Source organism: Arachis hypogaea, chromosome 7, assembly GCF_003086295.3.
Source record: "Arachis hypogaea cultivar Tifrunner chromosome 7, arahy.Tifrunner.gnm2.J5K5, whole genome shotgun sequence".
NCBI lineage: Eukaryota > Viridiplantae > Streptophyta > Magnoliopsida > Fabales > Fabaceae > Arachis > Arachis hypogaea.
The window spans coordinates 73,122,848-73,135,450 of NC_092042.1; the positions used below are offsets into that span (position 1 = coordinate 73,122,848).

At 37.1% G+C, this 12,603-nt stretch overlaps 1 protein-coding gene across 1 annotated transcript; it reads left to right on the top strand.

Moving 5' to 3' along the window:
- The first annotated feature begins 5,780 nt into the window (after positions 1 to 5,780).
- On the top strand, positions 5,781 to 12,181 carry LOC112703423 (kinesin-like protein KIN-14Q). Its single transcript, XM_025754864.3, has 17 exons — positions 5,781 to 6,304; positions 6,501 to 6,584; positions 6,690 to 6,767; positions 6,895 to 7,221; positions 7,338 to 7,399; positions 7,483 to 7,672; positions 8,688 to 8,764; positions 8,847 to 8,946; positions 9,018 to 9,116; positions 9,212 to 9,388; positions 9,481 to 9,766; positions 9,879 to 10,040; positions 10,148 to 10,363; positions 10,455 to 10,492; positions 10,609 to 10,772; positions 10,863 to 10,988; positions 11,108 to 12,181. Exons 1-17 carry the CDS (start codon positions 6,202 to 6,204, stop codon positions 11,915 to 11,917), a joined length of 3,099 nt encoding a protein of 1,032 aa, XP_025610649.1. The 5' UTR covers positions 5,781 to 6,201; the 3' UTR covers positions 11,918 to 12,181.
- The last annotated feature ends 422 nt before the right edge of the window (positions 12,182 to 12,603 follow it).

Here is a 12,603-nt window from a genome sequence, read left to right on the forward strand (position 1 = left end):
AGAAAAAACAATGACCCAAATAAAATTCCAACACTAATGAAAATAATGCAATGAATGAAAGTATGCAATTAAGTAAAAGAAAATGAAAGATAAGAAGAATGAGAAGGGAAAGAAGGGAAGAAGAAGTAAGTAAGAAAGGAGGGAGGAAAAATTAGGATTGGGGAAGAAAAGATAAAATATTTTGGCATATTAGGTTAAGGTGTGCGACGCTGCCGACGCGGTCATGTGGGTGACGCGGCCGCATGGTGCGCAATAAGGTCAGGCGACGTGGACGCGTGGGTCACGCGATTGCGTCACTTGATTTGTGCTAGTGGCGCGAGTGCAGCCTCGCATTCGCACAACTCTCTGTTTGAATTGCATTTTGCCAAAAATCTGGGTGACACGATCGCGTGGATGGCCATTTTTGAAAGACGACGCGGCCGTGTGGGGCACGCGTTCGCGTGGGAGGGCTTGGACTTCTAGCACGAGTCCAGCCCAATTCCAGCACAACTTTCGGCCATGCACCTTTTTGACGTCGATTTTCATGGCACGCAGCCGCGTGGGTGACGCGGTCGCGTGGGAGGCCAAAGTTCCACATGACGCGGTCGCGTGGGGTCAAATTATGCTAAAGGCGCGCCTCCAGCCACGCTCTCGAGTGACTCTCTGTTCAATTCTTTTCTTCCCAACGCACTAGTGATGCGGACGCGTCAGCAACGCTACCGCGTCGCGTACGTGTTTTCCCTTTCTTTTTTTTATGCTATTATGTAGTATGCAATATGCAGTGTTAATGTAGATGCTATGAAAACTTCCAGGTTCAATGAAAATAAAATAAAATAAAATAAAATAAGCAACACGAAATAAAATTGAAAAAGAATGATCATACTATGGTGGGTTGTCTCCCACCTAGCACTTTTAGTTAAAGTCCTTAAGTTGGACCTTTGGTGAGCTCCCTGTTATGGTGGTTTATGCTGTACTGATCCAGGAATCCCCACTAATGTTTGTACTTCCAGTAGCCTCCGGGGTCTCAAACTAAGCATGTAAAGCCCTTAAGAAGCTTCAAACAGATTCTTAGGCTCCCGGGGTGACAAATGTCAGAACAGATTCCAGGATCCCAAACCTTACTTTTACACCCATTTTTGTCTCGATCTGCATTTTTCCAGCCGGATGAAAGGTGATCTGAATTCTCACTGCAGCAACCAAACAGCTTCCTAGACCCATTTAGTTGAGCTTTACACCAACCTTTGCGTTTAAACTTAAAGCTTCCAACCATAATGAACCTTGCAGGACAATTCTTACCACTGGCCATCTTCCGCTTACTCTTAATGTCACAAAGAGCTCTAAGTTGACCATCTGTCTCCAGTAGCCCATATTCAAGTGGAATTAGAAAGCTAAGGGATATGAATTTTATCTACTTGAATGTTGTGAAGGATGATGGCAACTTAGGGGGAGGTATTTTTAATGAAATTGTAAGCTCCACTCCCTTGTGCTCTTCTCTGATAATTACCACCTCTTTGCAAGCTTCTTCAATTTCAGCCTCTTCCTCTTGGTAGCTTTCTTCCAATTCAATCTCCTATTCATTGCTTTCCAAGGGCATGGGAGGTTGTGCTTCTTCTTCTTGAATCTCTATCTCTTGATCAACCTCTTCCAAGTCTTCAAATGTGATATGCCTTGGAGGTTGTACACCCTCCTCAGCATCAATTTCAAACATCTTGGAAGGGGGTTCTATGACTGGACTTTCCCATGGAGGTTCTGCATCTCCTAAATCTTCAACCACTTCTTCTTCTTCAATAATTCTGGCTTCCTCCACTTGTTCCAGTACAAAGTCATGCTCCGTACCGTTCACTGGAGTTTCTAGTATCTCCTTCATGCTACGTTCTTCATTAGATTGTCCACATGAAGCCATGTGGGTTCTTTGAGTGTCCGAACGTCGAGAAGCTAATTGAATTATCGCTTGCTCCAATTGACGAATGGTTGCCTGAAATCGATCCACTGTTTCCTTGAAACGATCCTTTGTCTCTTGATGCGCTCGGCTTTCATAAATAGGATCATAGTGCTCTTGGATTGATGGATATGGAGATGGTGAATATTGAAGTGGTGGTTCTTGGGAGTAATTGGGTTGGAATTGGGGTGGTTCTATATACGGTTCATATAGCTCATAAGGTGGTTGGTATGGTGGTTGAGGGTTAGGGTCATATGGAGGTGAATGGTGGAAAGGGGCTTGTAAGTGTGGTGGTTCAAAGCTATGTTGAGAAGGGGGTTCATAGGCATATGGTGGTGGTTGTTGATAATCGAAAGATTGCTCACCATAGCCATTGCCTTGATATGCATCACAGAATGGTTGTTGATAGTCCATTGGAGGTGGTTGTTGCCATGAGGGTTGATCAAATCCCTGTGGCTCCTCCTATCTTTAATTGTTCCAACTATGGTGCATGTTGTCATCATAATCTCCTCTTCCTGCAACATAATTATACCCAGACTCATAGTCAAAGGGGTGAGAGTTCATAGTGGTGAGAGAAAATAAAACTAACAAAAAGAAAATATTTTGAAAAAGAGATGATTTTAAAAAAATTGAATTTTGAAAAATAAGATAAGATAAGATAAAAATTTTAAAATAAAAATCTGAAATATTTTTTTTAAATATTTACAATAACCAATAATAAGGCACACATTTGCAATTTCCCGGCAACAAAAGTCCTTTCATACAAACGTTTTGGTTGTCACAAGTAACAAACCCCTTAAAAATTGATAACCAAAGTATTTAAATCTCGGGTCGTCTTCTCAAGGAATTGCAGGGAGGTATGTTCTTATTATTGGTTAGGAGTCTTGTAAATTGGGGGTTTTGAAAGTAGGGAAGAAGTATGTTGAATGATAAGAAAAGAATAAAATAGCAATAATAAAATAAACTCTTGGCAAGGTATTAGTTATCCTTATCAATTGTGATGAGAATTGGATTTTTCTCCCACTTTGTTAACCTCTAACTATGAAGGTAAGTTAAGTGAATGAATTAATTTGAATCCTCAAGTCCCAGTCTTTCCTTGGGAAAAGTTAGAGTTATTGGATCTCGAATTAATTCTTGAAGAATTCCAATTTTCAGTCAACAATGAGTTTGATAACTCAAGAGTTACCAATTAATCAACCAAAGCCAAAAGGGAATAAAATCTACTTGAATGAAAATAATTTGGATAGAGCCCAAGCAACAGTAACATATAAGTCTGAAATACCTCAATTGCATTAATAAAATAAAATCAATCCAAATATGAAGAGTCATAAGCCAAATAAGTAACATCAATAATCAACAATTAAGAGAAGTTGAAATAAAAAGATATTGAACCTGATAAAAGATGAGATAAAAATATTCCTAAGTTCTAAAAATCCTAATCCTAATCCTAAGAGAGAGGAGAGAACCTCTCTCTCTAAAAACTACATCTAAAACCTAAAATTGTGAATTATGAGAGCCTGATGATGAATGGATGCATTCTCCCACTTTATAGCCTCTAATCTGTGTTTTTCGCTCCAAAAACTGGGTCAAAAATAGCCCAGAAATCACTCCCAGCGCTTCCTGGTACGTTCAAGTCGCGGGCAAGTGACGTGGAGGCGTCGCCCACGCGTCCGCGCGGATTGAAGTTTGTAGATGCGACGCAGGCGCGTCATTCGCGTGTTCGCGTCACTTAACTTCGAGGCAGCTATGACAAATTATATATCGTTGCGAAGCCCCGGATGTTAGCTTTCTAACGCAACTAAAACCATCTCATTTGAACCTCTGTAGCTCAAGTTATAGCCGTTTGAGTGCGAAGAGGTCTGGCTGAACAGCTTAACAACTTCTTCAACTTCTTGTATTCCTTCCACTTTTGCATGCTTCCTTTCCGTCCTCCAAACCATTCTTGCCCTATAATATCTGAAAAAACTTAACACACATATCAAGGCATCTAATGGTAATAAGAGAGGATTAATAATAAGCAAATATAAGATCAAAGAAGCATGTTTTCAATCATAGCACAAAATCAGGAAGAAAAATGTAAAACATGCGAATTGTATGAATAAGTGAGTAAAGAGTTGATAAAAACCACTCAATTGAGCACAAGATAAACCATAAAATAGTGGTTTATCACACTACTGAGAAAATCTATGGTAGATCCACAAGACCAGTAGAGGAGTGCATCCAGCAATGTCTGTAGTAGATCGATGTGTTACAGAGCATAAGGAGTGATACGTCCAAGCAAGCACAGCAGATCTCCAAGACAGATTGTGGTGCCTCACGAAGTCCTCTAATAAGGGAAACCATCTGATATAGACCTAATTGTTTGATTTGTCTATCATCAGGTAACCTCCAATCAGCAACAGGATGTAACACCTAGTGTACTGTAAGAAGGTAGTTGCATTTGTAGTAGCTGATATATATCGCACTCGGTCCCTCAGCCATGTTAGCTTGATGGAGAATTACTTCTTCCTCTGTGCCCCTCCTGCTGAGCATGAAGAGGCCTGATACCAAAGAGCTCCTCTACCTACTCCCAGGTCGGGTGCTGGTACCATGTGTGAAAATCACACAAGCACCCACCCACTGGCTCTCTATGTGTAAGTAACCTAAAGTGGTACGCAACGTCCTGCAAGATGGTGATGAACTCACTCCAAGACAGGTGGAAAGTGTGGGGCTCCACAAATGTAGTTATTAGAGAGTTGTCAAAGACAAAGTCTCTGAGCTGCACCATGTTGCCAAACTCAACCTCCCTCAGGTAAAAGACAATGGTGTCCGATAGTGCAAGAGTGTGGCTCACCCACCTAGGTTGTTGTAGGTGAGGCCTCTGTTAAAAAAAGAAATCTTTTAATAACAAATCTATTTCAATTATAAAATTTTAGATTTCAAATTAAGTTCTCTAGCATATTTAAAATTAAATTTAAAATATAAAATTTGAGCTAAAAAATAAGATAAGGTAATAAGTAGTTAATTAATAAATTAAATTAAATTAATTAATAAATTAACATTTATTAAAAATACATTCGACACCTAATAAATATTAATAACTTATCAACTAACTTATTTTATATTACCAAAACATAATCTATTCTACTCATGTGTAACAACACAAAACCTATCAAAGTACCATAATTATAATCACATATACTTACTTAATTAAAAGATGAAAACAACAACACTGACCTAGATTCAAGTGGTTGATGTCATCGTCCTGTACATCTCCGCGCACTATATCGTCCAAGTATCTCAAGAATATTAACAAAACATGTGACAAAAAAAGAAATGAAGGTTCAAGGATATGGATAGTCACATTATAAATGTTGTGAACGAGTTATTTATGTAGGTGTATCTAAACCTTATCTCGTTTATAGTGCAAACGAGATAAGTATGTGAGTGTAAACGAGATAATCCACGTCTCATATTCCGTGTATAAATGTGATACGTGTATTCCATAACAAATCTATTAATGTGTAGACGAGATAAGATATGTTACATAAATTGGTAAAAATATTTAAAATAATGTAAATAAAATATTTATTTTATTTAAAAAAAATCCAAGGTTAAGAGCAATGAGAGTGACATTTGAAACATTCTAAAATATAGGCGCGTCTAAGTCTTATCTTGTTTATAATGTGCAAACGTGATACGTGAATTTTGTGATGTGTCTTTTTGATTACACTGTAAATAAGATAAGTAATGCTGTACAAATCGATAAAAATGCTCCAAATTATCTATATCCATAAATAAATATTTATTTTATTTATTAAAAAAATTCTTTGAAGCGTTAGTCTAGACTAAAAGAAGTACAAGTACAAGGTGAGTTGTACGTACATTCCACCTTTTAATCGAAAGTCGCAAGGAGTGTCACACTGTCACGTGTCTCATACTCCAATACCTTTGGGTTTGAGGTTGATCCAAAATGATCGAATCCAAAGTATAACAAATGCAGAATCTTCTCCCCAAAGCCATGTTGTAGTTTTATTTGTGCTGTGAAACTATTTCTTCAGACCCGCTTGCTACATTTCAAATTTCAAAAGCCTCCAACGGTCCAATTTTCTCATTAAGGAAAATTTGCAATTCTAAAACGAAATCAAAGCCAGTTTCAGAAAGAATAACCTTCCACTTTTTAATTTTTAGTCATCATCATCACCATCACCACATTCTAAAGCATAACTTCTTTTCTCTTTTCCTATGCTTTGTTTATTATTGCTGAATTCAAAATACAAAGAGTTTCGTTATCCTCTTTATCTATGGAGAATAATCAATGGCGTCTCTATGAAGATGACCCACTTCTTCTCACCGACGTTTCCTTCCAACAAGAAACTGAAACCTATTCCACTCACTGCTCCAACTGTAATAACTCTCTCTCTCTCTCTCTCTCTCTCTCTCTCTCTCTCTCTCTCTCTCTCTCTCTCTCTGTGTGTGTGTGTGTGTGTGTGTGTGTGTTCCGCTTTGATGTCATGCCTAGTTCTTAAATGGGTGGTTTATTGAAGGACCATTTTGGTTTGTTATGTGAATTCTTGTGTTTTCTTTTTGGGTTTTGGCGTAGACGTTGATTCACACGCATCGCTGAGCTCTGGTTGTTCGGCTATGGCTGCAGATCCCGAATCTTGTGGTGGAAGCCCAAGCTATGGTTCGGATTACTTTAAAAGTTTAATCTTTTTATGCTTTTGATGAACCCCATTTTGTTATTTTGATTTTTCAGTACTAATAATAGGTTTTTGAGTTCTTGGTGTAGGATTCCAAGGGAACAGTGGACGCTTTGAAAGGAATAGTGTAGAATTTGATGATCCAGTTGTGAGAACTGTTCTTGATGGTAAGAGGGTTTGGCTTCCTTGCACAATTTTGAAATTTTTAAAATTTATTTTGTTTTCTCTAGTTTAATTTTAATTTTTGTTCTTGAGTACCTAATAGAATTATGGGATGAATATTTTTTTTTCCAGGTAGATCAATGTTGGGGTATTCTCTGACTTCACCAGATTTGGTGATATGTGCTGGATCACCAGAAATTGCTCGAATCAGCTATGGTGATTCCCCAGAGGTATTTTGTAACAAGAACTGCAAGAATTTGGAGTCATCCATGGAGCTTTCCCTAGAGAACGGAATCAATGGCTCTGAAGTTGACAATGGCCACAAGACCCCTACTGTTAAATTCTCTAACTTTTGTCAAACTTTTACACATGATGATTTGATTGTGTCCCCTGATGCTTCCTTTGAGCTTCTTCCACCGCCATTGACCGCAGACGAGTCACCCCTAAACTACCCTCCAAGTGAGTTCAATTCTGATCATTTGTAAAGGGATTCTGAATTTTGAAATTTCAACATAGGTGTTGATGGTTATACTCCATAATTTAATTTACCAATAATGTTTTGCTTTTGAATTCAGGAGAAAATGAAATGCTAGAAGATATTTGTGTGTCTCGTGATGCTGAGTTGGAATCCTCAGAAGTAGGTTTCTATACAAACTGACAATAAATTTCAAAACGAAAGCGGAAAGTAGATTGTTATGTGCTCTCAACTTTATTTTGTAGGATACGGAAAATATTGGGGTGGAAGAGAAGTATGAGAAGCTGAAAAGAGTGCTGGCGGAAACAAGGAGGGAGTTGAAAATGATTAGAAGGGAGAATGAGCAGAAGAGCAAGGAATGCCAAGAAGCTTGGAACTCCCTGAAAGAGCTACAGAATGAGCTCATGCGCAAGTCGATGCACGTAGGATCATTGGGTATGCACCTGCCTTTTTGCCGTCTGTTTTGTTTCTGCTTTTGTAGAATTGCTTCCATATATAATTATTTGGAATAATTTCTGGCTTCAATCTTTTTAATTTATGGAAAGTGATTTATGTCTGTTAAGAAAAATTTACATCCCCCATAATTGATTTTGGAAGACTGTATTTGATTCTGACCTGAACTAAAATTTGAATCAAACAGTGGAAGCGAAAATCCAAAATCAATTATGAGGTGACACAATTAATTCTATGAAGCATTAATTTTGTCAAATTTGATGTAGATAGAGATGATTTTGAAATAAAGTGATTTATGTTTTGGTAGCTCCTCTAACATAAAAAGCAATATTTTCTATTTTAATAATTCTAATATTATATTTTATTAATATATTAGAATATATATATTTTATATGTACAAAAATATACAATAAAGATTTTGACAATAAATAAAGATTGTACAAATTTTAAAGAACAAAATGTTTGTTATGCTTAATATCTTTAGTTTGGTCTGTATTCATATTAACTCCGCTCTTTATTCAAGTAGTTTTCTGTTGGCAAAATTACCCGAAGCCTATGCTTTTTTGAATCCAATTGTAGATATTATGCCAGTAATACCCTTACTCTTTTTTCTTTTAGCTTTTGTTTGGCAAGCTGCTGTAAGTTTTCGATGAAATAGTCAATTGGAATAAATATCCTAAAAAAATTCGGAATTTATTCGCAACTAAAAATTAGAACATTTCAAAAATTTAAAAGATCAGATAAGTCTTACTGTGTGAATCCTCGATTCAAATAGTGAGATTTTTTGATAGACAAGAAAAATCAGGACCATCTCATTGTTTCCTCATTCTTACGTTTTCATTTTCCCCTTAATAAAATTCTCGAGGCCATAATTATTTTGCTCTCTATAAACCAAACAAAAACTCTCAAAATTGATCTTTGGGGGTGAGAATCATAACCACCTGAAACTCAAAATTGATCTTCGTTTATGGATCAAATGATCTTGTTTTCTCTGCAGCGTTTGCCATAGAGGGGCAAGTGAAAGAGAAAAGCAAGTGGTTTTCATCATTAAGAGACTTGATGAGGAAATTAAAGGTACATATCCTACCACATTTGAATGGCAACCAAATTCAAAAAGTAAAACTTTGTTTAACTTGTTAATTAATTTCCTGAGTAGATCATGAAAATGGAGCACATCAAGCTCTTAGAGGAAGCAGAGGCATACAGGAAATGTCAAGCAGAAATCAGCAAAATGGGGTTAATGATAAATGGCAAACGTAAGTAGACATTGATAAAATCTTTCAATCTTATATAGGGTGATAATTTGTCCTGCTGTCTCTTTTTATAGTCAATGAACAACAAGAATCTCATGAAGATCTCAAGTTCAAATATATTGAGGGGGAAAAGGAACGAAAAGAACTTTACAACAAGGTTTTGGAATTGAGAGGTAAGATCTTCATTTGCTCTTGTTTTCTTAGATTTGTATGTGATATGATAACACATACACAATTGTTCAACAACTGTTCTTGTTATTTGTTGCAGGAAACATACGAGTCTTTTGCAGGTGTAGGCCCCTTAACGCTGAAGAGTTAGCAGCAGGAGCCACAATGGCCATAGATTTTGAATCTGCGAAAGATGGTGAGCTAACTGTAATGTCAAATGGTGCTCCTAGAAAGACTTTTAAGTTTGATGCTGTCTTTGGCCCGCAAGCTGAACAAGGTAGTTAGCATCGATGCGTTAATTTCTTAGGATAGTTCTGATATAAAGACACTTGCTCATTTTTTACTGATTTTTATTGGTTTACTTTGTAGCTGATATCTTCGAAGACACAGCACCATTTGCAACCTCAGTTCTAGATGGATACAATGTTTGCATTTTTGCGTATGGGCAGACTGGAACCGGAAAGACTTTCACAATGGAGGGCACTGAGGAGGCTCGTGGAGTTAATTTCAGGACTCTTGAGAAAATGTTTGACATAATCAGGGAGAGACAGACACACTACAGTTACGATGTATCAGTAAGTGTTTTAGAAGTGTACAATGAACAAATCAGAGATTTGCTGTTTTCAGGAAATCAGCCAGGAGCAACTGCTAGAAGGTATATTATATTTAACCATTTGATAAATTTCATGCGATGATCAGCCCAGAAACTTATCCCGATTTTATGAACAATGACTTGATTGTTAATAAAAAAGTTTATCAAATCGTAGATTGGAAATAAGGCAAGCCGGTGAAGGAATGCATCATGTTCCTGGGTTAGTTGAGGCTCATGTGAACAATATGAGTGAAGTCTGGGAAGTCCTGCAAACTGGTAGCAATGCAAGGGCTGTAAGCTCAACCAATGCGAATGAACACAGCAGTAGATCCCACTGGTCAGGTTCATTTTTTATTTAGGCTAAATAAGTTTTGGATCTTTGTAAAATTTGTAGTTTTTGGTTTTCTTCCAACCTTGCCATTAACTTGTTCTTTCTCTTTACAGCATTCATTGTGTTATGGTTAAAGGGGAGAACGTGTTGAATGGGGAATGCACAAGAAGCAAGTTATGGCTGGTGGACTTAGCAGGAAGCGAGCGAGTGGCCAAGACAGATGTCCAAGGCGATCGACTGAAGGAGGCACAAAACATTAATAGGTCTTTGTCAGCACTTGGAGATGTCATATCTGCCCTTGCAACAAAAAGTCCGCATATCCCTTTCAGGTTATGAAAATAAAGATATATTATTAGCCCTTGTTCAAACACTGACATCAACTACCTTACTGAAGCTTTTATTGTTGTTTTCATGGTTCAGGAACTCGAAACTTACGCATTTGCTTCAAGACTCATTAGGTACTTATTATACATGTTCCTTTAGACTTGGTTCCTTTGCATTTATGATTGACTTTTATCCCGTGTACGTATGCAAATTTTATTCTAAATTTTGACGAACTAGCTTGTTTTTCCAGGAGGGGATTCAAAGGCACTCATGTTCGTGCAAATTAGTCCTAATGAAAATGATTTGGGTGAGACAGTTTGCTCTCTGAACTTTGCTAGTCGAGTAAGGGGAATAGAACTCGGCCCTGCCAAAAAGCAGTTGGACACTGTTGAACTTCTTAGACACAAGCAGATGGTATGCTTGTTTGTAACTTTTGCAATGCTGTTGTAAGATTTCGCCGTTTTACTGTGACATTCTATTAAGTTTACTCTCCATTGTGTTAAGGCTGAGAAAACCAAACAAGAGGCAAAGCTGAAGGAGTTCCAACTCAAGAAGATGGAGGAAACAATCCATGTATTAGAGTCCAAGATGAAAGAAAGAGATAATAAAAACAAGAGCCTCCAAGACAAGGTATCTTATTAGAACAGATTTTTAAACTTTCTATTACATTGGTAGAATATAGCCTCTTTCACATTTGAACGTTTTCTTCTGAATTTTCTCTTAGCTTTTTATTTGTTTCTTTCTTGAAGGTCAAGGAACTGGAAGCACAACTTCTCATCGAAAGAAAACTGGCGAGACAACATGTGGATTCGAAAATAGCTGAGCAGCACCAAATGAAGCAACAAGAAGAACCAAACAGTGCACTTCCGAGGCCATCGCTTGTGAATCGACCACTAAGTATCAACAAGAATTTCAATGATCCGGTGAGTGGTGGATGGTGCAAGGACCAAGTAAATTCTGCTAAACCACTCACGGAAAACAACTTCTTAAAGCCTCTAATACCCTTTTCCACAATAGAGAACTCCATCAAGTGTATTGATCATGCCGAAAAGGAAAACAACCCTGAGATGGCCGAGAAACTCCTACTGCCAAAACGGTCTGGAAGAGCTTCTATCTGCACAATGACACCACGTGTCCCTTCCGCCATTGCTGCAAGGCGTAACTCTCTCATTCCACTCCCAAGCATACCAAGCTTAACTCAGTTCCAATCGCCACTGCTACCTATCACCGCGAACCAAGCCACAGATCATAAAGATGTAAATAGAGAATTAGACACAAAGTTTGTGCTGGCAGAACAGACACAATGTGAGAGTCCTAAGGAAGTAAGAAGTGGAGTTAAGAAGATAGGTAGCATACTAAGAAGAAGCCTTCATAAGAAGATACAAGTGAAGTCTCCACAAATGAGAAGGGTTGGTGTAAATGTAGGGATGGAGAAGGTTAGAGTTTCCATTGGAACTAGAGGGAGATTGGGACAAAGGGTGCAAGTTGGAAGTGCTAGAAGAGGTAAGGAGATCCAACAAAAGAATAGCCAAAAGGAAAAGGAAAGAGGTTGGATATGATAAAACTGAATTGATCTTAGATTTTATTTTTTATTTTTATATATTTTATTGTGTGTGGATAGATAGAAGTGATTTCTTGTTTGATGGTCATCCTTCCTAGGAACATGAAGAATGACATATGTTTCATGAGGAAAATGGTAATTAGTACAAAACTCATTTTGAATTTTTTTTTAAATGAAATGGGTTGTGGAGCAAGGAGTGTGAAAATCAATCTTGATGTGTATAATCTCTATTTAAATTTAAGATTCTGGTCATTATAATTCATTAATTCTTGGTAATTGCTGTTAAATGCATGATTCATCATTTTGCTATATGTTAAGGTCCTTTCTGAAAAATTTAGCACAACACTGTCCATTGAATATTGTGAATTGAGGTTGTGATAGAAATATAAGAAATATATTATGTGGGCTCAACTGCTTGTTTCATTTTGATCTTTCAAAAACTCCTTTTTTAACAATTATGTTCAATTTTTGTGTATAATTCTGAGAAAAGTTCAAGCCTAGCAGAATTTATTTTTTTTATCAGTATTTTTAGTCATTAACTCAATTTTTTTTAATTTAGCAATCTAATACATATACCTCAATATTTAATCTATATTGAGGTATAATTTTTTTTTAGTATTTTTAAATATCGACAAAAAATAATAATTCTGTTAAAGAACTATTACTGGTGAGTTGGTAAAGAAC